Here is a 27,201-nt window from a genome sequence, read left to right on the forward strand (position 1 = left end):
CAGGTTCACTGTAAATGCCATCAGCCACATCTACCCTGGGTAAGTGTTGAAAGAATGTGCTCGAAGCTGACAAGCCAGGGCACCAGGAAAATTGCTGGTGAATAATCTTTTTTTTTTTTTTCTGTAAGGCAATTGGAATGCTTACCTAGAGGAGTGTGAAAACAACAGAAACAAATGAAACACTGAAACAGAGATGGAGCTAAAGCAAACATGTCTGGGGTTAACCACTGAGAACCTGAGAAGCAAAACCAGGTTTTGTTCCAGAGAAAGGGGAGACCCAGGCATCCTCAAGGAGGCTCAGAAGTCTCGTTTGTCAAGTGGATTAAAGGCTATTTGGTCAATGATCATGTGTTTACAGCTTAGAATGACTGTGCGAAGAACCCAGGAACCACTGCCTCCCTGACCTTGATGGGGGCTGTGCAAAGACTGCACCCTTTGTCAAGCTGATGCTTGCCTTCTTTTGAAGATAAGACGATGACAATAAGACTCTGTGGACAGATAGTTTGTTCCTTATTTCGGGATGGTAAGCAAAACGTTGAGCAACCAGCATGACTAACCACTGACCCACCAGTACAGTTGCCAGCAATGTGTTTTGGGGACCCTGCTGTGCCAGGTGTTACCTCTTCTATTTCTGTGTCTGGTGAGGTGTGGAGGCGTCGGGATACTCAGTATGGTGAGTGGAGGCACTCAGGGGTCTCAGGGCAGTGGCCACTGATCCGCCAGGACACCTGAACTGATGCCCACCAGCATTGCCAGCCCTGATGCTCTCTCATCATAGAGCACCTGCAAAGTAAATGTGGCCCCCAGAATCAGAGAAGAAAGTCAGCCAGCAACCCTCACAGTCTCGCTATGAGCAGAGTCTTCCAGAAGCACCTGAGGATTGAGGGCTAAGAGGTAGGAGCAGAGCAGGAGCCAATACATCAGGCCTCTTATAACTGCTTACATGCATTCCCTCATTGAGTTTTCACTGCAACACTACAAAACAGGCACTCTCACTCCCATTTTACTAGTGGCACAATTGAGGTTTAGAGGGATGGAGAAATCTATCTGGGGTTTTCAGGTGGTGAGAGGAGGCTGGATTTGTACCCAGGCCTGCTGACTCAAAGCCTGTGCTCCTTTTTTAAAAAAATTATTTTTTAAACCATTTTTAAAAATTGAACTATAATTTACAATGTTGTGTTAGTTTCAGGTGTACAGCAAAGTGATTCTGAAAAAGAATCTGATTTCTTTTCCAGATTCTTTTCCATTATACGTTATTGTAAGATGTTGAGTATAGTTCCATGTGCCATACAGTAGGTCCTTGTTGTTTACCTATTTTATACTTAGTAGTGTGTGTATGTTAGTCCCAAACTCCTAATTTATCCCTCTCCCCTTTCCCCTTTGGTAACCATAAGTTTGTTTTCTATGTCTGTGAGTCTATTTCTGTTTTGTAAATAAGTTCATTTGTATCATTTTTTTTAGATTCCACATATAACTGCCCTCCTTTTATGGACAGATGTTACATCCCTCACACACCTGCCTGAAGGGCCTGCAGCAGCTGGATTCAAGCAAAAAGAACTAAGCACCATTGAACCAGAGCACCAGGATGGCAGCTGCCACCTGGATGGGGTTTTCGGGCCAGGGGTGTCCACTGCCCTCCTCCTTTCCCTTCCTCCTCTCTTGACAATGAGTTTGAGCCTCCTGTGACCTTTGGCATCAGGAAATTCCAATAGATGCTAATCAGCCTAACAATTTAGGCCAGGGTTAACAACCCACATGTATTTGTTTTTATTTTTCAAACCACCCTTCTTTATAGGCGTTCACTAGGAAAACAAGTGTCTCTCAGACATGGTTAACTAACATTTGCCACGGAGGCAAAGGAGTAAAGGAGTGTACAGCTAATTCAGTATGTGACTTTGGGCAAATTGATCACCCGCCCCAGGTCTGAGATTGCTCTTTGGTAACTGAGGGAGGGCCCTCTCTAGGAGCGGCAAGCTCAAATGCTTCAGGGGCAAATCAGGCAACGTATGCAAGTGAAGTGGGTGTGGTGTTTAGATATTAAACACAAGGTAAGAAGAGCCTTCACTTTGAGTAAATTTACCTTCTCTGTTTCTCATGAAATGTGTTATCACTTCCAGTCTGTTTTGCTTTATCTCAGTTCTGACAGAGACATATGTGTAACAAGTAAGAGGGAACTGGGCGAGTGTGATGATAAGTGACTGCTGACACCCAGCCCAATTTGGGAAGACAATAGGGATGGTGGGCTTCGTACTGGCTCAGGGAGTGTTAGTAACCCATGACCAAAGGGCCAGCACAACTACACACCAGCCAACTGGTTTAAGACCTCAGTTATACCAGACAAGTAGGAAATCCAGGTTTTATGTGAATTCTCCCGATTGTTAAATAACGGCCAAGGTGCAGTTGTTTTAAAATACCATCCAGGCTAAATAAAATGTTGGTGGGTTAAATCCCACTTAGGAGGTTTTGAGTTTGTGACCTCACTCCTAGATAATATCTAAGGCTCTGTCTGCCTGGGTTCTTTAGAAAGTAGAGAAAAAACGTTCATGTTAACATTTTGCTGGGAATACAATTCTAGGGAACAAAGAATGAGGGGAAATTAAAGTGAGGCAGGGAAGGAGGGAGTGAAGTAATGAGCTGGCCACAGCTTTGCCACAAATGAAGCTGATTTCTCTGTCTTGTGGGACATCTTCAGAATCTGTATGGGGAATTCCCTGGCAGTCCAGTGGTTAGGACTCTGTGCTGTCATGGCTGAGGGCCGGGTTCAATCCCTGGTTGGGGAACTAAGATCCCAAGAGCCGCGTGGTGCAGCCAAAAATATAAAATTAAAAAAATAAAGAAAAAAAAAAAAGAATCTGTATGAAAGTCTCTTGTCTTGGGTTTTGAGTAGAGGAGGCATGGAAGAGGGTGAGCAACATATCTGCTGGTTTCCTCCCATTTCCTCGCTCACTGGTCAAAGTCCACACATACTGGAGTTAATTCTAGAGTTAACTTATGTCTGCAACAACCATCTGCCCAGCAGCCACTGGCGAGGCCAGAGCCTCTGTGGGTAAACTCTTGCACCAACTGATGCTCGCGGAAGTTAGGCTCCTACCCTCCCCCAGAGATTGGGAGATGGAGACCCCATTCTTCTTGATGATTACATTTCAAAGGGATAGCTCCCAGGTCCTTGAGAAATAAATTCCTGGGTTATAGAAGATACATCTCAGAGAGACAGAGAAAGGATTCACAGTTTAGTTTAGTTTTCTAAAGTAAATGCTCTAAGAAAAGGCAGGTCAGGAGCCTGTAATCAGGTAGTGCCTGGAACAAACAGTAAATTCTTTTGGCAGCATTGAGCTTTGTTAGGGAGGAACTTAAGGGGCCAGGGTCACCATTCCAGGCATGCACACTTATCAGAAACTATGCTAGTGTTTGTTCAAGTGTCTTGGTGTGGGACTGGACAAAATTGTTTGTGCTGAGAGTCTCAAGCTCTTATAAGCCACGACTGGAGGCTAGTCAAGAAGAGGGCTCAGAGGTAGCTGACTAAAGTTTGGTCAGGGAGAGAGTCTGTCATGATAAAGCCACAGTAATCAAGACAGTGTGGTAGTAGCATAAGGATAGACATATAGATCAATGAAATCGAATTGAGTGTTCAGAAATAACCCCTACATATGTGTCAATTGATTTTGACATCTAGCAAAATCCTGCCCTGTCTGGATCCCTAAGTTACGCCTCTCCCAATCTCTGGATATTTGGCTCCCAACCTTCCCCTACCTCCTGTCCCTGTTTGGTATAATCATGGGATTTAGGCACTGCTATCAAGCATGAAGAGGAACAGAGGTGATGTTAGTTCTGGAGCAAAAATTCCTGAGCTTCAGGGAGCATCCTGGCCTCTGGAAGGAGGTGCTGAGCTGAACTGAGCTGAACAGGGCCATCTGTCCATCCCCCCTTCCACCACCCTGGACCTTACCCCATCACCCATAATCATGGGTTCCTTGGGCCCCCTGCATTTTGCTTGTGTGTGGGTATGTACGTGTATGTATATGTGTCCACATGTGTGCATGTGGGTGTGTTTGAAAAATAATAAAGATATTGGAGACCCAAAAAAAAAAAAATCCCACTTAGGAGGTTTCGAGTTAGCATCTAGCAAATATTGACTAAGCTCTGATCGCAAACCAAGCATGGCACTACTTCCTGGGATTATTGAGATACTTAATATATGGCCTCTCTTGGATAACTCAGTTTTGTGAAGAGTAGATTTTTTGTTAATGGATATAACAGAAATATAAGGAAAGTACCAAGCAGCTCTCAATCTACTTTCAGTTTTCCCACTTATAAAATGAGGAGTTTGGACAAAATCATTGTTCTAAAACTTTAAAGTGCATAAGAATCACTTAAGGAATCTCTAAAAATACATATTGCTAGGACCCAACCCTGGAGAGTCTAATCTCATAGGTCTGGGGCCCAGGAATCTGCATTTTTAGATAGGCACCTCACTTGATTCTGATGCAGGAGGTCCAAGGAGCACATGTCAGAAATATTGGCCTGAAATATCTTTGATTTCTGATATTTTCTGATACTACTATTATTTGTAAATGACGCCATAGGCAATAACCATACAACCTTAAAAGTGCATACATTTACCCTTTGGATATATTGTCAGAAGTATGTCCAAAATATAAGAACTAAAGTAATAATTGTAGCACTGTTTCTATTAGAAAGAGAGAGAATCTAAATACTCATCTATAGAGAGCTAGTTAAATAATCTTTCATAATCGTTACAAAAGACTACGACACAGCTGTTTTTAAAAATGAGGTAGTTATTTATCACTGATATAGAAAGAACTCCAAGTATACTTTTAAGAGTGAAAAGCAAGATGCAAAACACTGTGTGTGGCAAATTATAGCCATAACTATATTCGTCCTTCTGCAAAGTAATCTTGTCTCCGCACCATCAAGAGTAAAGTCTTTTTCCCCCTCTCCTTGAATCTGGGCTGGTTAAGCAACTTGCTTGTCAGTGGAATATGACAGCTGGAACAGTCTTGGACTTCCAAGGCTGGGTCATAAGAAACTGTGCAGCTTCTGCCTTGGTCTGTTAAAATGTTCACTCTTGAGATGCTCTTTCTCAGAGCCCACTAGCCATCCCATGAGAAGCCCAAGCCTCATGAAGAGATCATATGCCAACATTCCCTTCTGTCAACTTAGTTGAGCTCCCAGGGGATTGAGTCTGCATGTCCAGCCCAGATCATCTGGGCTGACCTCCACTGCTATCTGATTGTAGCTGCATGAATGACCACCCCCTCAAGAGGGAACCCCTCAGCTGAGCTCAGTTAACCCAGAGAACTGGGAGCGATAATAACAAATTGTCATTTTAAGCCACTAACTTTTGGAGTAGCTTGTTACACAGCAACAGATAACTGTAACACTGTGTATAATTCGATCCTATTTGCATACTTTTAAAAGATAAGGATTTAATGTGCTAATATACACATAAGAACATTTCTGGGAGTATCTCCAAGATAACCCCCCTGCCCCCACAGTGTCGCGTTTCAGGAAATGGGGCCACTCAGTTGTGCAGGCCAAAGTACTTCAGCCCATTCTAGCCTCCTTTTGTTCTTTACCTTCCACATCCAATTCACAGGTAATCTCTGCTCACTCTATTTTCAGAATGTATTGCACATCCAACCTCTTCTCACAGCCTAAGCCAAGGCCCCATAATCTTTGACCTGAGCTACGGTAATAGCCTCAAAACTGACCTCTGTGCTTCCGCTCTCATTGCTAGCTGATTATTGTGCACATAGCACCAGAATGGACATTTAAGACATATATGATCAGTCGGTCACTCCTTTGATCCAGCCCTCCAATGGCTCTCCATTACACGCAGAGTGCTGTCCAAAATACTTATCTTGTTCTGTTTGAGCTGGCCCTCAGCTTGCTCTCCAGTCTCAGCTCCTACCACTTGTCCCCCTCATTACTCTCATCTGGCCACTTTGGCCTTCTTGCTAGTCCTCAAACCAAGAAACCCCTCACATCTGAATTTTGTACTTGTGCTCTCCCTTTCTAGAATGATCTTCCCCCAGGTACTCTTAGGTTCATTCCTTCACTGCAGGTCATAGCTCAGAATAATCCTCTACTCTCGACACTCTCTTTTCTTCCATGCTGCATTTTATTCACGGCATTTACCACTACCTGATACTCTTTTATGTATTAGCTTGTTTATCACCTCCCTTGTCCACAAAAGTGCAAGCACCATGAGGCAGAGACTTGACATATCTTGCTCACCACTGTTTCCCAGCACCCAGAACAGTGCTCAGCACATAGTAGGTGCCCAACAAGTATTTTTAAATGAATGAATATCAACAGCAGTTACTTTTGGGGTGAAGCGTTGGAACAGTGCGGGATGGAGCTTTACTTTTCATTTTATACTTTCTGTACCATCTGAATTTTTCTAATCTCATGCATATATTACTTTTTAAAAATTTTATCTTTTTAAAAAATAAATTATTTTATTTATTTATTTTTGGCTGCTTTGGGTCTTTGTTGCTGCGTGTGGGCTTTCTCTAGTTGCGGTGAGCGGGGGCTACGCTTTGTTGCGGTGCGGTGCGCGGCTTCTCATTGCTGTGGCTTCTCTTGTTGTGGAGAGCTGGCTCTAGGCTCGCGGGCTTCAGAAGTTGTGGCATGCAGGCTCAGTAGTTGTGGTGCATGGGCTTAGTTGCTCCCCGCCACGTGGGATCTTCCCGGACAAGGGCTCGAACCCGTGTCCCCTGCATTGGCAGGCGGATTCTTAACCACTGTGCCACCAGGGAAGCCCCCCACACATTACTTTTAAAAAACAACAGTATGGGTTATTGGGAAGTGGGATTTGGGACTAAATTATTTTCTTTACATATTTTTATACTTTTAAGAATGTCAGTACACAGTATTTTAAAAAATGAGGTAGAGGGCCTGCAATTTAAATGCCATCTTCCCTCTTCCAACCAAGTTCCTATAAGCAGAACTTTTTGGAGAAGAATACGAGAGCCTAGATAAGTGTTAGGGGCACTAGATGCGGGAATGGAATAATAGTGTTGAGGTATAATTAAAGCTCCCTGCTGTCTTTTGCTTTTGAGATGGCCAAAAGCATTTTAATTTGTATTAAGGCTCATTGTAAACTCCTGTAGAAGGAAGAAACACAGGGTCAGCTGTTTGCAAATAGTGGGAAATCATAGTGAGGGCAGGGATTATACTATTGGAAAACAGAAGGGACTAATTTTAGACAGGTATTATAGACTGAATATTTGTGCCACCCTCCCCAACATATGTTGGAGCCCTGTCCCCCAGTATGATCCTCTCTTAAGGATGTGTCTGGCAGGTTCCACCAAATACAAGCTTTTGTATGTCAACAGCTGGGAAACTTTTAATACCAAATGCCTTTAACAAGAATATAAAAGCAAATGTACACACACATAAAATCAAGGATGTGCATCTTTGTTTAAGCAAGAGTACACAAGGAGATCCAGGGGAAGGTTCGCGAGTCTTAAGCAGCATAAGGAAGAATTTTGAGTGTAGAAAGGGGACTTGGGAGAGAATTTCAAGCTTGTGAAGCAATTGGCTAACTTAAATAGCAACAACAGTTAAATATATACAGTGTTTTATGGTTTCCTTTATATTGCCTTTTTGTTTTAGTTCTGTAGTCCAATTATACTCATTCTGCAGATGGGTCTGTTGAATGACCTTTAAAGGTGCCTAGCCAATTAGGGACTCAAATCCAGTTCTAAATTTTTCCAAAATGAGATCTCCTCAAATCCCATCCTGCCTCTCATCTGATATATTCAAGTGCATGGAGACCCCTTTTGCTCATGCTGTTTATTTTTAACATTAAACTTTTATTTTTCTTATTATTATTTTTTTATTGAAGTATAATTGATTTACAATATTCTATTAGTTTCTGGTGTACAAGCATAATGATTCAGTACTTTTACAGATAATACACCATTAAAAGTTATTACAAGGTAATGGCTACAATATATCATTGTTGTTTATATATCTTATACATAGTAGTTTGTATCTCTTAATCCCATACCCCTAATTTGTCCCTCCCCCCTTCCCTCACCCCTTTGGTAACCACTAGTTTGTTTTCTATACCTGTGAGTTTGTTTCTGTTTGCATATACATTTATTTGCATTATTTTTGAGATTCCACCTGTAAATGATATCATAAACTATTTGTCTTTGACTTATTTCACTAAGCACAGAATTCTCTAGGTCCATCCATGTTGCTGCAAAAGGCAGAATTTCATTCTTTTTATGACTGAGTAATATTCCATTGTGTATATATATATATATATATATATATATATATATATATACCACATCTTCTTTATCCATTCATCTGTTGAAGGGCATTTGAGTTGCTTCTGTATCTTGGCTATTGTAAATAGTGCTGCTATGAACACTGGGGTGCATGCATTTTTTCAAATTAGTGTTTTCGTTTTTTTCAGATATATTTCTAGGAGTGGAATTGTGGGATCATACGGTAACTTTATTTTTAGTTTTCTGAGGAACCTCCATACTGTTTTCCACCGTGGCTGCACCAATCTACATTTCCACCAACAGTGTAGGAGGGTTCCCTTTTCTCCACATCCAGGCCAACATTTGTTATTTGTACATTTTTTGATAATAGCCATTCTGACAGGCGTGAGGTGATAGATCATTGTGGTTTTGATTCCCTCATACTGTTTAAAGTGATGCCCCAGATCTCACCACACAGAAATGAAGATGTCACAGTCACTAGAATCACTAGAATTAAGCCAACACTCCTGAGGTTTGGGATGGACACTGAGAAACTATCCATAAAATTCTGGCAGAAGTGAAAATGGTATTAGATTTATTATGTATTTATAAATGTATTTATTGTACAATAAACATACCTAGGTTGAGATGAAGTTTAAGAACATGGCCTCCTTTTCTCTCCAGTTAACCTCACACTGTTTGATCAGCACACACGCCACCTTCCGTGCCGCTTAGTAAGGTTCTTCTCTTTCCCTTTGGGCCCAGACGCTCTGTTCTACAAGCCCAAACTCACATCCCATCACAGGATCTAATCCCTTATTGCTTTTCCCAGTCATCTTTGTTTGCCTTTGTGTCCCTTTCTACCTGCTACACTACCAGAAAAGAAAAATAAAAAGTAAATAAAGATATTTCCTTATCTGGTTTGCTCTGAGTTCAAAAGGAGGAGAGACTAAGGTAGATAAATAATGATAATATTTAAGGTAGATAAACATGAAGTCTTGATTATGTCTCCCAAATCAACTGTACAATGATGGGCTGGGTATTGACAAACATTAGTCAATGAGGCTTGCCCCTTCTTCCAACCCCACTCTACTTTCTGGTATCCCTGGGCTGAGAGTGGGATGCTTCCTGCAGTAATTCAAAAAGAAGTGACTCAACATTCAACTTTTAATTTCAAAATAGACTTTCATAGCCCATGGCAGAGACAACAGCTTTAGGAGAAAAAGGCTTTGTGGGCATCAACAAATTCAATTCTTAGTCTGAACACTAGGCACAGAAAAAACCTAACAGCCACCCAGACTAGATGAAGATCCCATAGGCCTGGGGAAAAGAGAGAGTTGCAGAGGGGAGCAATAGAGTGAGTCATGGATCCCTGATATGAATATATAGATGTGGCTAGATATGGGTCATTTTTTAAAAAATTTATTTATTTAATTAATTTATTTTTGGCTTCATTGGGTCTTGGTTGCTGCGCGTGGGCTTTCTCTAGTTGCAGCAAGCGGGGTCTACTCTTCGTTGCTGTGAACGGGCTTCTCATTGCAGTGGCTTCTCTTGTGGAGCATGGGTTCTAGGCATGTAGGCTTCAGTAATTGTGGTGTGTGGGCTCAGTAGTTGTGGCTCGTGGGCTCAGTAGTTGTGGCTCACGGGCTCTAGAGCGCAGGTTGAGTAGTTGTGGCGCATGGGTTTAGTTGCTCCGTGGCATGTGGGATCTTCCCAGACCAGGACTCGAACCCATGTCCCCTGCACTGGCAGGTGGATTCTTAACCACTGCGCCACCAGGGAAGCCCTAGATATGGGTCCTTGAATGGGACTTCTGTGTCCTACTCATTACCCCACCTACGGTGGGCAGCAGAGGAAAGGGCATAGGCAGCAGAGGCCCCAAATAAGTGGGAGGGTCCTGGAGTGGGAAGGGAGAGCTGTGCTCACTTCTCATGGGGCCCAGGGAGAAGCAGCGAGGTCTTGAAACATCCCCACAGTGTGGCACATGGTGACAGCAGTGGGGTGCAGCACAAGCTGCTCCGTCTCCTGGGCTCCCAGGGTGGTGAGGGTGCATATCTAAAAGTGCCCCGTGCCCTATGAGAGGCCATTGGGCCTGCAAGAGCCCTGCATTGAGGACAAGCAGAACTCTGAGTGTGCAGAAGGATACTTTTGGCAACATTTCCAGATGGGTTTTCGAGCTCTGTAAGTCCTGTTGCCTGGAGGCCTCCCATGCATTGAGTCAGGGAAGAGGCAGTGCCACCTTGAACAAAGGGGTCATTGTTCTGCTTTGGCCCTCAACACTGGTTTCTGTTTCGAGTTCCTACCAAGACAATTATCTTGAAGACCAGGCCTGGTTCAGAAAGAAATTCAAAGTTCCTTAAGATTAGAATAGGATATGTCTAGGTTTATGTCTGTTGTCCCACATAATTAAGAAGGGCTCCCAAAAAAAAAAAAAAAAAAGAAGGGCTCCCTTTTGGCCTTTTTGGAGCAATGGAAATGTTGTAAATTTGTATTATGCTGGTGGCTGCATGACTCTACACATTTGTCAAAACTCATCCAATTAGACATTTAAAATAGGTAAATTTTTATTGTATGTAAATTCTACCTCACAACTGAGTTTTTAAAAAGACACAGGATGCTGAAACCAGTGAATGGAAGTTTAAAGAAAGACAGAATATTATACCATCTCAAAATTGCTTATTAATTACAAAAGGAAAAAACAGTAACTTTCAATGCAGACTAAGTGATACCACTCTAACCAAGTAACCAAAGTTAATTGCCAATGATGGGGTAAAAATGAGCTTCCTGCTACCATGCCCTAGGACATTTTGGAGTTCCTGCCAAAAATGCATAACGTAAGCTAATCACAAGGAAACATCAGACAAACCTATTCTACAAAATAACTGGCCCATAGTCTTAAAAAATACCAAGGCCATGAAAAAATGAAGAAAGGGTGAGCAGCTGTTTCAGATTAAAGGCAACTAAAGAAATATGACAACAAGATGCAATCTTTGATCCTGGACTTGAATCTGGAATATTGGGACAATTGCTTAATTTCAAATATGGACTGTGGATTAGGTAACATTATTTTGTCAATGTTAAGTTTCCTGATTTTGATAAATGTACTGAGGTTATATTTAATAAAAAGGTCCTTGTTCTCAGAAAATTCACTTAAGCATTCATGGATAAAGGGGCATGAAATGCAAATTACTCTCATTACTAAAACAAAGTGTGTGTGTTTGTGTGTGTGTGTGTGTGTGTGTGTGTGTGTGTGTGTGTAGACAGAGACAGAGAGAAGAAATGATGACACAAATGGGATGAAATATTAATAGCTGGGGTGAATCTGGGTGAAGGGTTATCCTGACTTTTTTGAGCTATTCTATAACTTTTCTGTAAATGTGAAACTATGTCAAAATAAAAAGTTTCAAAAAGCATCTTCTTAATGGTCAATAAGCACTTGAAAAGATGCTCAACATCATTTTCATTAGGGAAATCAAAGTCTCTGAGATACCATTTCACACCCACTAAGACAGCAATAATCAAAAAGACGGATAATAGCAAGTGTTGCCAAAGATGAGGATGTTTAGGTTTTTCCTTAAAAATCTAAACATAGAGTTATCATTTAACCTAGCAATTCCACTCCTAGGTACACGTCCAAGAGAATTAAAAACAGGTACCAAATACATACTTGTACCTGAATGTTTATAGCAGCATTACTCACAATAGCCAAAAGGTGGAAACAGCCCATATGTCCATGAATGGATAAACAAAATGTGGTATATCCATACAATGAAATATTATTCAGCGATAAAAAGCATGAAGTGTTGATACACGTTAAACATGGATGAACTACGAAAACATTATGCTAAGTGAAAAAAGCCAGTCCAAAAGACCACATATTTTGAAACTCATTACAAAGCTAAGGTAATCAAGACAGTGTACTACTGGCATAAGGATTGTTGTATAGATCAATGGAAAAGAATTGAGAATCCAGAAATGGACTCTTGGATTTATCATCAATTGATTTTCCACAAGGGTGCCAAGACAATTCAATAGGGAAATAATAGTCTTTTCAATAAGTAATATTGGGACAACTGGATAGTCATATGCAAAGGAAAGAAATAAAAACCTACATCACACCATACACAAAAATTAACCCAAAATGGATCACAGGTCTAAATGTAAGAAGTAAAACTATAAAACTCTTGGAAGAAACCATAGGAGTAAATTTCTGTGGCCTTGGTTTTGGCAAAGCCTCTTAGATATGATACTAAGAGCATAAGAGGCAAAAGAAAAAATAGCCAAATTGGACTTCATCAAAATTAAAAATTTTGTGTTTCAAATGATACCATCAAGAAAGTGAAAAGACAGCCCATGGTGGGACTTCCCTGGTGGTCCAGTGGTTAAGACTCTGCGTGGGACAGATCCCTGGTTGGGGAACTAAGATCCCACGTGCTGCAGGGCATGGCCAAAAAAAAAAAATAAAATAAAAATAAGCCCATAGAATAGGAGAAAATATTTGCGAATTATCTATCTGTTAAGGGACTTGTATCCAGGATATATGAAGAACTCCAACAACTGAGCAGTAAAAATTCAAATAACAATTAAAAATGAGCAAATAACTTAAACCAACATTTCAAAGAAGACATGCAACTGGCCAATAAGCACATGAAAATATGCTCAACATCAATAGTCAGTAGTCAACATTAAATGTAAATCAAAACCACAGTGAGATACTAGGATGGCTAAATCAAAAAGATAGACAATAACACGTGTTGATAAGAAAGTGGAAAAACTGTAACCCTCATGCATTGCTAGTTTGAAAGTAAAATGGTGTAGCTGCTTTGGAAAATAGTTTAGCAGTTCCTCAAATGTTAAATATAGAACTGTTATATGAGTCAGCAATTCCACTCCTAGGTACATACCCAAAAGAATTGAAAATAGGTACTCAAACAAATACTTCTACACAAATGTTCATAGCAGCATTATTCTCGATAGTCAAAAAGCAGAAACAACTCCAATGTCCATCAACTGTTGAATGGAAAAGATGTGGCATATGCATTCAATAAAATATAGTCAGGCAAGAAAACGGAATGGATTACTGATCCATGTAATGAGGCTGAACCTTCAAAACATGCTCATTGAAAGAAGCCAGTCACAAAAGACCATATATTGTATGATTCCATTTATACAAAATATCTAAAATAAGCAAAATCATAGAGACAGAAAATAGGTTAGTGGTTGCTAGGGGGTGGGAGAATGGAGGACAGAGGAATGATAACTAAGGGGTATGGGGGGCTTCCCTGGTGGCGCAGTGGTTGAGAATCTGCCTGCCAATGCAGGGGACACGGGTTCAAGCCCTGGTCTGGGAAGATCCCACATGCCTCGGAGCAACTGGGCCCGTGAGCCACAATTACTGAGCCTGCGCGTCTGGAGCCTGTGCTCCGCAACAAGAGAGGCCGCGATGGTGAGAGGCCCGCGCACCGCGATGAAGAGTGGTCCCCACTTGCCACAACTAGAGAAAGCCCTCACACAGAAACGAAGACTCAACACAGTCATAAATAAATAAATAAAAAAGAACGTGAATTTCTTAAAAAAAAAAAAAAAAAAGGGGTATGGGGTTTGTCTTTGAGGGTTCCAAAATTCTAAATATTTCTGAAATTGATTGTGGTGATAGTTGGACAACACTGAATATGCTAAAAACCAGTGAATTGTACAGTTTAAAATGGTAAATTTTGTGGTATTTGAATTATATCTCAATAAAGTTTTTATTAAGAATTAATTCTACCAAGGAATAAAACGACAACTTGAATAAATGGAAAGGCATATTCTGTTCTTGTATAGGAACATTCAAAATCATGAAGATGTCAATTCTTCCTAAGTTGATCTATAAATCTATTTCTAAAATATCTACAGGATATTTTTGGTACTAAATGATTCTAATGTTCATTTGGGAAAAGAAACAAGCAACAGTAGCTCAAATAATTCTGAAAGAAGAACAAGAAGGGACTTACCAGAGGTAAAAAGAGAGTATAATAAAATAATCAGATATTTGGGCAAGCAAAGTTGAAACAGATTGTATACTAAGTTGGGAATCAGCCTTGCTGCAGTGCTGGCCAAGTAGGCTTGTGCCAGCTTTTGGGTCCCTAGGTGTTTGAGTCACTCAAGGGTAATTTTTTATGTTGAACCATATGAAATACTTGTCTTTGACCTACAAAAATATCAGTTTCAACTTAATGTGGTTTAACTTAGTATTTGGAATGACAAAATGAGGGAAAAATCAGAGCAGGGAATCTGAGTCAAAGTCTTTTGCCAGTGGCCAAAAACAAGGAAACCAAGTATCACACTAAGATTAAGGGCCTTAAAACTGGTCCCCAACTCAGAGATACAACTCATGATTGGTAGCTGATGCAATTGTGGAACTGGTGCAGGCCGGGCATGAAGTGAGCAAAGTCCCAAGGAACAGCTACAGAGGATCCTGGGCAATTTGGGGCTTTCTTTGATTGGCTATGAGTGGGAATGTGGTGAAGTACAAAGAAGGGTGACGGGTCTGGCTTGAAGATGCAGGGTCAGGACTGATCACAGAGACTCACGTGGAAAGGGGGAATTGTAGCAAATATGAGATGCAGTTGTCATCAGGCAATATATATGGTTCAGTTCTCAAGTTGGAAGCCAAGCAAATTACTATCAGGAATCAAGACACATAAATGCGATGTGTGATCCTTGACTGTATCCAAGATTAGGGAAAAATCACTATAAAGAATGTTAGTGGGACAATTGGACAATTCTGAATATGGACAATGTTAAGTAACAGTACTGTATCAATATTAAATTTCCTGATTGTGATAATTATGGTTATGTAGCAGAATATTCTTGTTCTTGGGAGATGATATAAATGGAAGTTTTTTTTGTTAAATTTATTTATTTATTAATTTTGGGGGCGTTGGGTCTTTGTTGCTGCGTGCAGGCTTCTCATTGTGGTGGCTTCTCTTGTTGCAGAGCATGGGCTCTAGGCACAAGGGCTTCAGTTGTTGTGGCTCATGGGCTCTAGAGTGCAGGCTCAGTGGTTGTGGCCCACGGGCTTAGTTGCTCTGCGGCACGTGGGATCTTCCTGGTCCAGGGATCGAACCCGTGTCCACTGCATTGGCAGGCGATTCTTAACTACTGCGCCACCAGGGAAGTCCCTAAATGGAAGTATTTGGGGATAAAGTGACATGATACCTGAATCAAATTGCTTCTGAAAAATAGAGACAGAGACACAAAGTAACTGTGGCAAAATATTAACAACTAGTGAATCTAGATGATATATATTTGATATTTTTCAAAATTAAAAAAAAAACTTGGGGGCTTCCCTGGTGGCACAGTGGTTGAGAATCTGCCTGCCAATGCAGGGGACACGGGTTCGAGCCCTGGTCTGGGAAGATCGCCCATGCCACGGAGCAACTGGGCCCGTGAGCCACAATTACTGAGCCTGCGCGTCTGGAGCCCGTGCTCCGCAACGAGAGGCTGTGACAGTGAGAGGCTCGCGCACAGCGATGAAGAGTGGCCCCCGCTCGCCGCAACTGGAGAAAGCCCTCGCACAGAAACGAAGACCCAACACAGCCAAATAAATAACTAACTAACTAAATAAATAAATAAATAAAATAAATTTATTAAAAAAAAAACTTGGAAGGGATAAAAGGAATACTAGCATACATTTGGTCCACTTGATATCTACTGCTCTGTCAGATGGGGAACACTTAGCAAAAATAGGAATCAGGTACTGGTGAACATGTTTTAAAAAGGAGACACTAAAATGGAATGGACACATGCAACACTGGGCCTCCTAAGTGTCAGAAGTCTGCTGTCTCCTGCCAGGCCTGTGCTCCGCAACGAGAGGCCGCGATAGTGAGAGGCCCGCGCACCGCGATGAAGAGTGGCCCCCACTTGCCACAACTAGAGAAAGCCCTCGCACAGAAACGAAGACCCAACACAGCCATAAATAAATAAATACATACATACATACATACATACATACCAGCACCCTGGAGCCAGATGGTCTGGATTCAAGTACTGGCTCTATGATTTGTGAGCTGTGTGACCTTGAGCAAGTTATTTACCCTCTCTGTGCCTCAGTTTCTTTACCTTAAAATGAGGAGTAATGCAGACAAACCTAAATTTTGTAGAATGGGGACATTCTACAAAATGACTGGCCAGTACTTTCCAAAAGTATCAAGGTCATGAAAGGAAAATTTTAAAAAAACAACAAGACTAAGGAACCATCCCAGATTAAAGGAGACTAAAGAGACACAACAACCGAATGCAATGTGAGCTGTTAGGTGGGATGCTGGGGCAGGAAAAGGCATTAGAGGGACAAATAATAATTGGCTATATGAATATACCAGCTCCCTCCCCCCCCCCCAGAGAGAGAGAATTCTGAGGAGTGTGTTTGGCGGTGCCTTCCAAAGACTCCCTGCGGGAGAAGGCTCCAGTCACTCACTGGGACAGCTTGATTCTTAATACGTCCTTTATTGGCTGCTGCCTTCCATTCTCTGTTTCCTCACTCCCTGCCCAGTGTTCACTCTACCTCCCCAATAAACTACCTGCTCTAAAGTCCTTGTTGCAAGGTCAGCTCCTAAGGGAACTGGAACTAGGACATTTCATTCCACTGATATAAAGCACAAAAATAGCTAGAATTAATCTATGCTATTAGAAGTCTGGGTAGAGCTGGATGGGGACAGAAGTGGGGCTCCTGGGGTGTTTGTAATGTTTTGTTTCTTGATCTAAGTACTGGTTATATAGCTTTGTTCCATTTGTGAAAATTAGCTGAGCTGTATAGCTATGTGAAAATTAGCTGAGCTGTATAGCTACAATAGGTGCTCTTTTCTGTAGGTATATTATAATCCCCCCCCAAAAATAATAATAATTCTGTTAGTTCTGACAGAGTGTTTTTGTTTTTTGTTTTTTTTTTCAGTGAAGGAATGGTAAAAATTCTTACTCATTGGCTTGGCAATGAAAACAGGGATAATACATTTATATTAGCTAAAACAACAAATCATTTTTATAATTATTTTTCTGGTTCACATATGGTCAGTAAATGAGAAGAAGCAAAGGCCAAAGAGATGAGAACTTGGGCCCGGATGGCAAAGGAGAAGACAAGAAAAAGAAGATAAAGATGGCATAGTATTCACAGATCAAGAAAGAGATAAAAGGAAGCAAGAGACAACAAAAAAAGGTAGAAACACAGACGTTTTTATCTCCATAGGGTCAGAATAGGTTATAAAGCTTCCTCTCCAGAAAGACAAATATCGTATGATGTCAGTTAAATGTGGAATATAAAATCAAAGACAAAACCAAGCAAGCAAACAACCCTCCTCCTCAAAATGAACTCGGACATACAGAGAACAGATTGGTGGTTGCCACAGGCGGAGGGTGGGGGGTGTGAGAAATGGGTGAAGGAGGTCAAAAGGTACAGACTTCCAGTTATAAAATAAGCAAGTCATGGGGATGTAATTTACAGCATGGTGACTATAATTAATACTACTTATTTTATATCTGAAGGTTGCCAAGAGAGTAATCTTAAAAGTTCTCATCACAAGGAAAAAATTTGTAACTATGTGTGGTGATGGGTGTTACGTTGACCTACTGTGGCGATCCATTTTGCAATATACATGAATATCAAATCATTATGTTGTACACCTGAAACTAATATAATGTGATATGTCGATTATATCTCAAACAATTTTTTTAAAAGACTCCTTTCCAAAGCTTAGAAGCACAGACATTCATAAAATGACCTCTATTTCTTACATTCAACAAAGGAAAATCCCTAAACTCTTTTCTTACATTCAATAAAGAAAAATTTCATTGAAGAAAACTGCAGAGTCAGTCCCAGTTACAAAGGAAGTGCATCTCTTTTCGAAGCATCACGTTATCATCCTGTGGCCTTTTGCCAGAGGACTCAAGATTTATAGCCAAGGCAGAGAGGATATTTCCCACTGGCACCTGCCTGGTGGTTTAAGTGTTAAACCTAAGCCTCAGAGGAGAAAGTCCCCATTCTTGTTGCAGATTGTAATGAGAGACAAGGAGGGAGATATCTGAACCAGCTCTGTGAATTTTATTTTAGGTTGGACTGAGCAACAATACGCAAATCAAAAAACAAGCAGATTGGGCTTTCCTGGTGGCGCAGTGGTTAAGAATCTGGCTGCCAATGCAGGGGACATGGGTTCGATCCCTGGCCCAGGAATATCCCACAAGCTGTGGAGCAACTAAGCCCGTGTGCCACAACTACTGAGCCTGCGCTCTAGAGCCCGCGAGCCGCAACTACTGAGCCCACGTGCCACAACTACTGAAGCCCGCTTGCCTAGCGCCCGTGCTCTGCAACGAGAAGCCACCACAATGAGAAGCCCATGCACCGCAATGAAGAGTAGCCCCCACTCACCACAACTAGAGAAAGCCCGCATGCAGCAATGAAGACCCAATGCAGCCAAAAATAAAAACAAATAAATTTATAAACAAACAAACAAAACAACAAGCAGATTATCATGAGATTTAGAATTATTTGTCAGCTACTCCTTTAAGGTCCTCCCTACAGATATTAACCCTCCTTTTTTTTTTAAACAGGAGATTCCAGGTTGACTTATATATTTAAGTTAAACTGAACTCTTTAGTGCACTGACACTAAAACATTATTGCAATACATTGTAAAAACAAGTTCAAATGTCATAGCATGTGCATGCGTGCACACACACACACAAACCTACTTTGAGTCTGTGTCTGATATTTTCTACTCTCCTAAGTAAAGAACAAGACTTTTGCTGAGATTTTTTAAAAAGTGTAATTTAGGGATTTAAGATTATGCAATAAAAACAGTCTGAAAGTTACTCCCCTCCATGCTGTATCCTTATAAATTATACAACAGATATAAGAAATAAATTGTTGACTTCATGCCGGGGCTTGAAATCATGAAGGGGGATTGCTTGAGAGTACAGAAACAAACAATGTGGCCCCCCAAAGAAAGAAATTGATATGAAACCATGGGAGAAGCCAAGCCCCCAGGTAACCTAAGTTTACACCCACATAGGAATTCTGCTGAATCCTGAATCAGGTGGGAGAATTCTAAACCAGAAAATTAGTGTACAATCAAGAAGTGCTAGTGTCCGAGGAATGCCACTGCCATGAAAGATAGATAACAAACTGAGCAAATGGAAGATCTTATATGTGATCAATAGATCAATTAAAACAAATTCATGTAGTATCTTCTGCAACATAAAGCAAAATAAAACCAAAGAATTATGAAAAAGAACCAATTAGAAATCTTGAAAATTAAAGCCCAAATTGTTGAAAAGAAAAACCTCAAAAGATAGTCTGAATAACAGAACAGACACACTGTGTGAATTAGCAAGCTGGGGATTAAGTTTACGGGGTCTTACAGAATAGAACAAAGAAAAAAAGAAGATGAGAAAGTTTAGAGACATAAAGAATGGATAAGGACATTTTACCTTTCATTTAGGAATTCCAGAGGGAGAATATAGAGAGAAAGGAGGAGGTAGTATTTAATCAATGGCTAAGCATTCCCCAGAAGTGAAGAAAGCTAAGAAATTTCAGAATATCAAAATAAAGAAAAAAATGCTAAAAGTTACCATAGCAGATAGTTTAACTTTAAAGAAATAAGGATCAGATTTTCATTGTAAATTTCATTAGCAACACTATATCCAAGAAGACAATGAAGCGATATCTTCAATGAGCTGTTGGAAAATAACTGTCATTTTAGAATTCTACACTCAGCTACAGTATCACTTTAAAGCACAGGCGAAACGAAGGCATATTTTAAGTACTCAGCATTTAAGAATGTTTAGCACCAACAGATTCTCACTGAAAGAACTACTTAAGATGTACGCCTACATACAAAAAAGACTGAAGGAATCCAGAGGAAAAAGCAGTATGAAAAAAAGTAATCTTAGCCAAGTAATCTTACACAATTCAGTCAATCCTATAGTTTAAGACTAAATTAGTATTAATTGCAAAAAATGTTTAAAACAATTTAGAATTAGAATTCTGGATGATATGAACAGGGGAGTTGGGGAGAAGGGAAACAGCAGAAGAAAGTGAAAATGTCTTGTCCTGTTTAGGAAGAGTATATACATATTGATTACCTTTAGATTTTGTTAGGCAAGTATAACTTTATGTGTGGGTATAAAAAATTAAGAGTAACCATTAGAAAAAAGCAATGGAATGTATAAATTTCAAACCAACAGAGGAAAAGAAATGGAACAAAGAAAATTCAATCAACCCAACAGAAATCAGGAATGGGGAGAAAAAAGAAACAAAGAGACCATAGGAAGTAGAAAACACAAAGTAAGGTAATATGGTTAAATCCAAACAAATGATTGACTATAACAGGAAAAAAGATTTAAGTGAATAAAAAATGGGAGATTCATGTGAAAACACCATTCGAGGAAAATTAAAATTGCCAATAAGCTCAAGAAAAGATGTTCAATCTCACCAGTTATCAAGGATATACAAATATATGGCATTGAGATGCCATCTTTACTGACCAGATTGGCAAATACTTTTAATTTTGATAATAGCACGTGTTAGTTAGGAAGTTGGGCAAGCAGTTACCCTCATAGCCCACCATTGGGAGTGTATATTGGCACAATCTGCAGAACAATTTATCATCTCTATTAAAACCAAAACATTTGCATACAGGTGCAAGGAAGTATAGTCAAGGATATTCTAGCAGCATGGCTTATAACAGTGAGATACTGGAAAGAACCTAAATGTCTCCCATAAGTGGGAGAACAACTAAATAAGCCATAGCATGTTCATACTGCAGAATACTTTGCAGTCATTAAAAAGAATAATTTTGATTCATTTTTGATAATATGGATAGGCATATTGTGAATATTTAAAAATACACAGAATGAAAGGTACAGAATTAGTTTATATGTGTAAAACCACATAAATAAATACTGTGTGTGTAGATAGACAGACAGACAGACATATGTACATAAACACCTAGAAAAAGCTCTGAAGGCTTAAACATCAGACTCAGAGCTAAGATCGCCTCTGAGTGGATGAGATGAGATGAAGAGTGGAGTGAGTGGTGTGTGTTGGCTTGTGGGGAGAGCTTGGGGTGGGGTAGATGCAAGGACTTTAGTCTTCTTTGTAAAGTCTGATTTTACTTTCAAAGAAATATTTGTGTATTATTTGTTGAATGAGTTTGATTACAGTTTTTTTTTCTTCCTCTGGATGTGCTTGCCTTTGCACAAATGGCAGATTTGCTAACCTATCTAGGCATTCAGGGAACGGGCTGAGTAGGCACAAGTGGTTTACCAACACTTGCACAACAGGATTTATGACCTCTCTTCTCCCTCCCTTCTACCCCACAGTACTCCCCAGATGCTGGAATCTTAAGGAAGGAAAGGGGGCTGCCATATCCAGCTGTGGACTAAGGATGGTAGCACCCACTCTTGAATAAGCAGGTTACCAGCACCCCGCTAAGTGAAGCTGTGTGTTTGTGTGTGTGTGTGTGTGTGTGCGTGTGTGCTGGAAAGTCTTTTATGTAAGTACGCTGGAAAAATTATACTTCAGGTAAGGTTTGAGGGACACAATGAACCCTACAGCTTCTAGACTATTAAAGCTTTTTTTGTGACCTCCCTTGAGCTATCCACTTTCTGAGCTCTAATGTGTAACATCAAGAAAAGGAGGAACCTTCTCCTCTTTGGCAATGAGAAGTTGGAAACACAGCCAGAACAACTCTTTATGTCACTGATTAGTCTCAGGCTTATGCATTTTGCTATTTTAAATTTCTCCCTTATTTCAAACCAACTGCTTATGAATCTTTCCATTTGGCAACCTGGAAATATTTAATTAGAGCTCTTCTATAATGATGTTGTTGTAGAAGTAAAATACTTAGGACAACATCAAAAACAACAATTCTTTCTGGTTCTCCAATTCCACACTGCAAAGTTCAGTGTGTTTCCTCTCTTCCTCTCTGACCCCCACGGCCCTCAGAACTTTCTCCATACTCTGAAACCCCAGTAGTAAGTTATAATCTGCAAGATCCATTTGGAATTTACAATATTGAATTCCTATAGTATTGCCAATTGTATTGTACCACTGGTTCCTTCTATCTTTCTGTTTCTTTCTCTCCTTTGAAGTTCCTAATGCAGTGGTTGATTGGTTACTTGATTGATTAGAATCTGGAAGTAGCTGGTATATAATCATCATTAATGCTTGGTTCCCTGAGCTAGCATTGGCTAGGTGCCTGGGACAATGTCTGGGCAGACCCCTCATCTTCTCCCCTGTGGTCCATTAGCCCAGGATGTTGCAAGGAAACTGTGGGGAGTCCTGCTGAGTCTGAGCCACCCTAAAGCCAACAGTCCAAGAGAGGGCTAGTTCAGTTTCTAAGCCTAAGCACTTTTCTTCCATTACCACCCAAGGAGCTTGGCCCCAATACACCCCGCTGCCACCAAGGATCCACTACATAATTTGTGGGGCCCAGTTCCCTGCCTCCATGGGGGCCTCCAGAAGCAAGTCCTGGCCTCTCTCCACTATGACAGCTCTTTCTTAGTCATTTTCCATATGACACAGAGACACACTGGCTGTCAAGGTTGGCACCATGGAGCTGCACTGCTCACCAGGGAACACTTAGCCACTTAGCCTGGCTCTTTATCCCAACATTCTTTAATTTCAGGAGCCTGGGCATCACCTGGGAGCTTGTCAGAAATGCAGTGTCTAAGGCCCTATCTCAGACCTATTCATTTAGAATCTGCTTTTTAACAAGATCCCTGGCAGACACCTGGGCACAGAAACTCAGATTAAGCTCAGAGAAGCTCAGATTAAGGCTCTAGGCCTAGGATCTCCCCTGATACAGTTGACTTCGCAAATACCATGGCAGGAAACTCCTCTAGGATTTTCACTGGTTGACAGTTTTAATCATGTAAGTATAGCAAGAGAATGACCAGTATGACAGATTTATCTGAATTCTCAGGCATGGTTATTGCAGTGCAAGATCTCTTTAACATGAACAAATTCAATACAAAGCATGACTCAAAAACATTTGAAGGAATACTAGTAAAGAGAGTAAGATTGAACACACAGGAAGGGGAGTTCAAAACAGCACCATCCCAGGAGAAGCAGGAAAGGCTCAATCAAGAACATAGTGGTCACTGGCCTTGGGCGAAAGGGGGGATGACTTTTCCAGAGACTGAAAGAAAGGAGCAGAGGCAGCATGTAGCCTGCTGGTTTTGTTTGCCTAGCATCCCTTCTCCCTGCTTTTGGTAACAGTCCCAACTTTTTGTTTGGGGACCACTTCTGTCCATTCTATGTGGTCTTGGTAGAAAAGCCAATTAGGGGAGTGGGAATATGACCCAAGGGAAGCTAATGAGATTCTATTTATCTCAGGAATGTGAAATTCAGAGGAGAAAACCAAGAAGAGAAATGACTGGAACTGAGTCCTTCTAGTGGCAGGGGCTCAGAGGAGACTGCCCTAGGTTCCTCTGTTTTATGCTCTTCCCAAGACCAGTGTCTGCTTGGCTTTACTTAAGTTCTGTGAGCTTTGCAATATCTTTCCCACAAATTCTGGTTTGTTTGAGTTTGCCAGTCAAATTCTGTTGTGTGCAAAGAAAGAACTGTATGAGATACAGAAGGTGTAGACATAGAAACATTTTAAGTTGAGGTGAGAAGAAGTCTGTTTTCTCTGGCAGAGGCAAATAGGATGGATAGTTTGAACCACATGGTAAAGTTATGGAAGGGATCTAATCAAGGATGAGTACATAGAGCAAGTGTAAGTAAAATGACTGCCAGTCAGTGCTGAGGGGCCAGCTAAGTTTGCAGAATATGAAATCGCAGTGATTTCCTTGAGTAACCTAGGTGTAGGAAAGGAGAAAGGGCATAGTTGGACTGATTCAAAGCTAGGAGTTAGCAGAGACCATGTGTCAGAAACATAAGGTGGGGATATTAAAGGGCTGTCAAGAGAAGTTGAAGGCTAATATCATGGGCTGCAGGCAGGACAAGCAAGGAAATGAAGCTAAGAGGGCGAAATGGGGAGGAGGGGCACTGAGAGACTGAGGCTTGGGTTAGTTGAGAACAGACCAGGGAATAAGAGAGAGACTTGGAAGTTTAACAGGCTGCTCTATTGCAGTCCAGATTTAAAAGTCAGAAAGTTCCAGCTGCTAAGGCCCAGGGTGTGGGTAATCCACGGACTTTGAGAATTGGAATGTAGATTAAGGTTAGTAAGGCACATTGAGGCCAGGGTCATCCACATGGCCACTGAAGTTGACCATGATGATGTTATATAAGATGTAAGTTTGGTAACTGGCTCACCTCAATTTTACCAACCAAGTTCTTAAGTGGTTTTATTTTAAAATATTTTAAATGAATGTAGGGGAATGGCCAGGAGGTTGGTAGATTGCAATTTAAAAATGAAGTTCCTTCAAGAAACTACTAGCTATAGAGTAACATAACGGCTAATGGTGTGGGTTCCTGGCTCTGCTCCTTTACTGGCTGTCTAACCCTGAGTAAGTTATTTATCCTCCCTGTGCCTCAGTTTCCTCAACTATAAAATGAGCATAAGACTACCCGCCTCACAGAGTCACTGTGAGAATTAAATGAATTAACATGTATAAAGTGGTAAATGCTGAGCACTTCATAAATGTTAGGTATTGTTATTAAAGAGGAGACATTATAAATAAACTATAATATAATGTGATACTCTATGATGAATATTTGTACAAGCATGTAGAAAATAACTGAGGGGGGGCACTTAAAACTATCCTTGGGATAACCAGGGAAGTCTTCAGTAAAGAGACAGAAGCAAAAACAAAACAAAGTCCAAGAGTTTGATAAACAAAGGGCATGGGGAAGTGGTAGGATCTATGTTCAATGCTCACAGTATGACAGGCACCGTGCTATTTTACAAATATTATCACATTTAACACCACATCCCTGCAAGACATGCAACTTCCTTTCACTGAGGAACACTCACAGGGATTAAATAACTTGGGCACACAGGAATGGAAAGAAATTGGAATCTTCATTTTAAAAAGCAAGTTGGTCTGGCAGAAGAAGAACTCTGCAGAGGGGCCTTCAAGGAAGTGTGAGGTGGAATAGGTAGATCACTGAGCGCTCGTGGGAAGCTGGTAAAGTTGAGGATGGATTCACATGCAGGGATCAGATTACAAATGGCTTTTGCCTGTCATATGAGAAGTTTGGACTTGAGTCTGAGAGCAATGCAGAGGGAGTAAAGGATGTTTAAGGAGGCCCTACACAGTGAGCTGAAACCGAGCACGTCGTTAAAAGTACGATGACAGCCAGATACATCAATCTCCAGTAAATCTGGGCGGACCCCCAGACAGGCAGAGGAGCCGCAGCAAGGAAGAGGAGCCGCAGCAAGGAAGAGGAGCCGCAGCAAGGAAGAGGAGCAGCGGCGAGCTCTTCCTCCGCCCACATCGCCGGATGTTTAAAGCCCCTAGGCTTGTTCTCCCACACCTCCTTTTGGCTCCTCTCTCTAAACACAGCTGGCTGCCTGCGTGCTTCCGGGGCTAACTACGCGCCGCCACCTGCGCCCTCCAGCTGAAGCGCAACCCGGCCGACCCACCCCTTCAGCGCCCCCTGGCGTCTGCACCCTTGCTCTTTTTTAGTGAAATAATTTTTTAAAAATTTATTTTAAGTATAGTTGATTTACAACGTTGTTTTAATTTCTTCTGTATAGCAAAGTGACTCAGTTATACATATATAAACTTTTTTTCATATTCTTTTCCATTATGACTTACCACAGGATATTGAATATAGTTCCCTGTACTATACAGTAGGACCTTATTCATCCATTCTATATGTAATAGTTTGCACCTGCTAACCCCAAACTCCCAATCCATCCCTCCCCCACCCTCCCTTCCCCTTGGCAACCACAAGTCTGTTCTCTGTATCTGTTAGTCTGTTTCACAGATAGTTCATTTGTGTCATATTTTAGATTCCACATATGTGATATCATATGATATTTGCCGTTCTCTTTCTGACTTACTTCACTTAGTATGATAATCTGTAAGTCCACCCATGGGACTGCAGGGCTCTTCTAACTCGCGTACCTCAGAGAGCAGCCCGGCCTCCTTCCGCAGCGCCCCGCATCCGGTCACATGAGGGCCAGGTCACCTGCTCTCTGGTCACGTGAGGCCGGTCACGTGCCAGGGCCGCACCGCTAGCTTCCGGAGACTTTCGGGGCTCAGCGGGTGTGGTCCTGCGGCTCCCTGAGCCTACCGAACTGCACGGCCAGGATGGTGAGGGCGGGGGTTCGGGTTAGGGTTTGGCCCTGACCGCCGCCTCCCCAGAGCTCAGCCCCTCTTCTCGTCCTTCCCGCTGCAGATGAACGGGACCACCCCCGACCAGGAGCGGCCGCCGGTGTCCGAGCCCGTGTGGGAGCGGCCCTGGTCGGTGGAGGAGATCCGCAGGAGCAGCCAGAGCTGGTCGCTGGCAGCCGACGCCGGCGTGAGAGGCGGGCCCCAGGGACCGGAGGGGAGGGCGGGCCTTCTGGGGTGATGCGCGGCCTGCGAGCGGGACGATGGGAGCCCCCAGTCCCCCTCCACCCAGTCGATCCTGTTGCCTCTCATTGACTTAATAACGTCCCTTCTCGCCCTCGAAAACTCCCGGATGGTAGTCCCCAGGCACTTGGGCGGAGGCGGGCTGGTCGACCTTAGCCCTCTCAGTGTTCCCACTCGGACTGCGGCCCTTCCTTGTTTGGGTTTTCTAGCCAGGCGCCCAACTCCACCCTGAGCGGGGATCGGCTTCCGCCACCTCGCAGGCTTACATGGCACTAGTTAGGCTATTCCATGTTGGGACCTGGACTGAGCGGAGCGGTAGACAAACCAGTATATGGATATCCTTGAGTGGGACTCTTTAGGCCGGGGGCCCAATAAGCTCAGAACTGTGATTCCAGAGTTCCATTTGAATAGGATTTTTGGGTAAGAGTAGTGGTTTGATATTTTTCCCTTTGTCT

At 41.7% G+C, this 27,201-nt stretch overlaps 2 protein-coding genes across 13 annotated transcripts in view; one reads left to right on the forward strand and one right to left on the reverse strand.

The window, feature by feature from the left end:
- The window catches only part of MSMB (microseminoprotein beta), a 50,145-nt gene extending 23,443 nt beyond the window's left edge, over nt 1–26,702 (reverse strand). The window contains exon 1 of one of the 2 annotated variants that reach the window (XM_068548070.1): nt 26,297–26,702. The gene's annotated coding sequence lies outside the window, so the exon portion shown is untranslated. Of the gene's footprint in view, nt 1–26,232 lie in introns of both variants that reach the window. The other variant, XM_068548069.1, reaches the window with a different exon arrangement.
- Nucleotides 26,380–27,201, forward strand: part of WASHC2A (WASH complex subunit 2A) — a 56,240-nt gene continuing 55,418 nt past the window's right edge. For all 11 annotated transcript variants that reach the window (XM_068548057.1, XM_068548065.1, XM_068548061.1 and 8 more), the window contains exons 1-2: nt 26,380–26,485; nt 26,571–26,693. In XM_068548057.1, coding sequence (XP_068404158.1) covers nt 26,483–26,485; nt 26,571–26,693 — 126 coding nt within the window. In that variant the 5' untranslated portion in view covers nt 26,380–26,482. The remainder of the gene's footprint in view (nt 26,486–26,570; nt 26,694–27,201) is intronic.

The sequence above is a fragment of the Eschrichtius robustus genome, chromosome 7 (genome assembly GCF_028021215.1).
Source record: "Eschrichtius robustus isolate mEscRob2 chromosome 7, mEscRob2.pri, whole genome shotgun sequence".
Taxonomy (NCBI): domain Eukaryota; kingdom Metazoa; phylum Chordata; class Mammalia; order Artiodactyla; family Eschrichtiidae; genus Eschrichtius; species Eschrichtius robustus.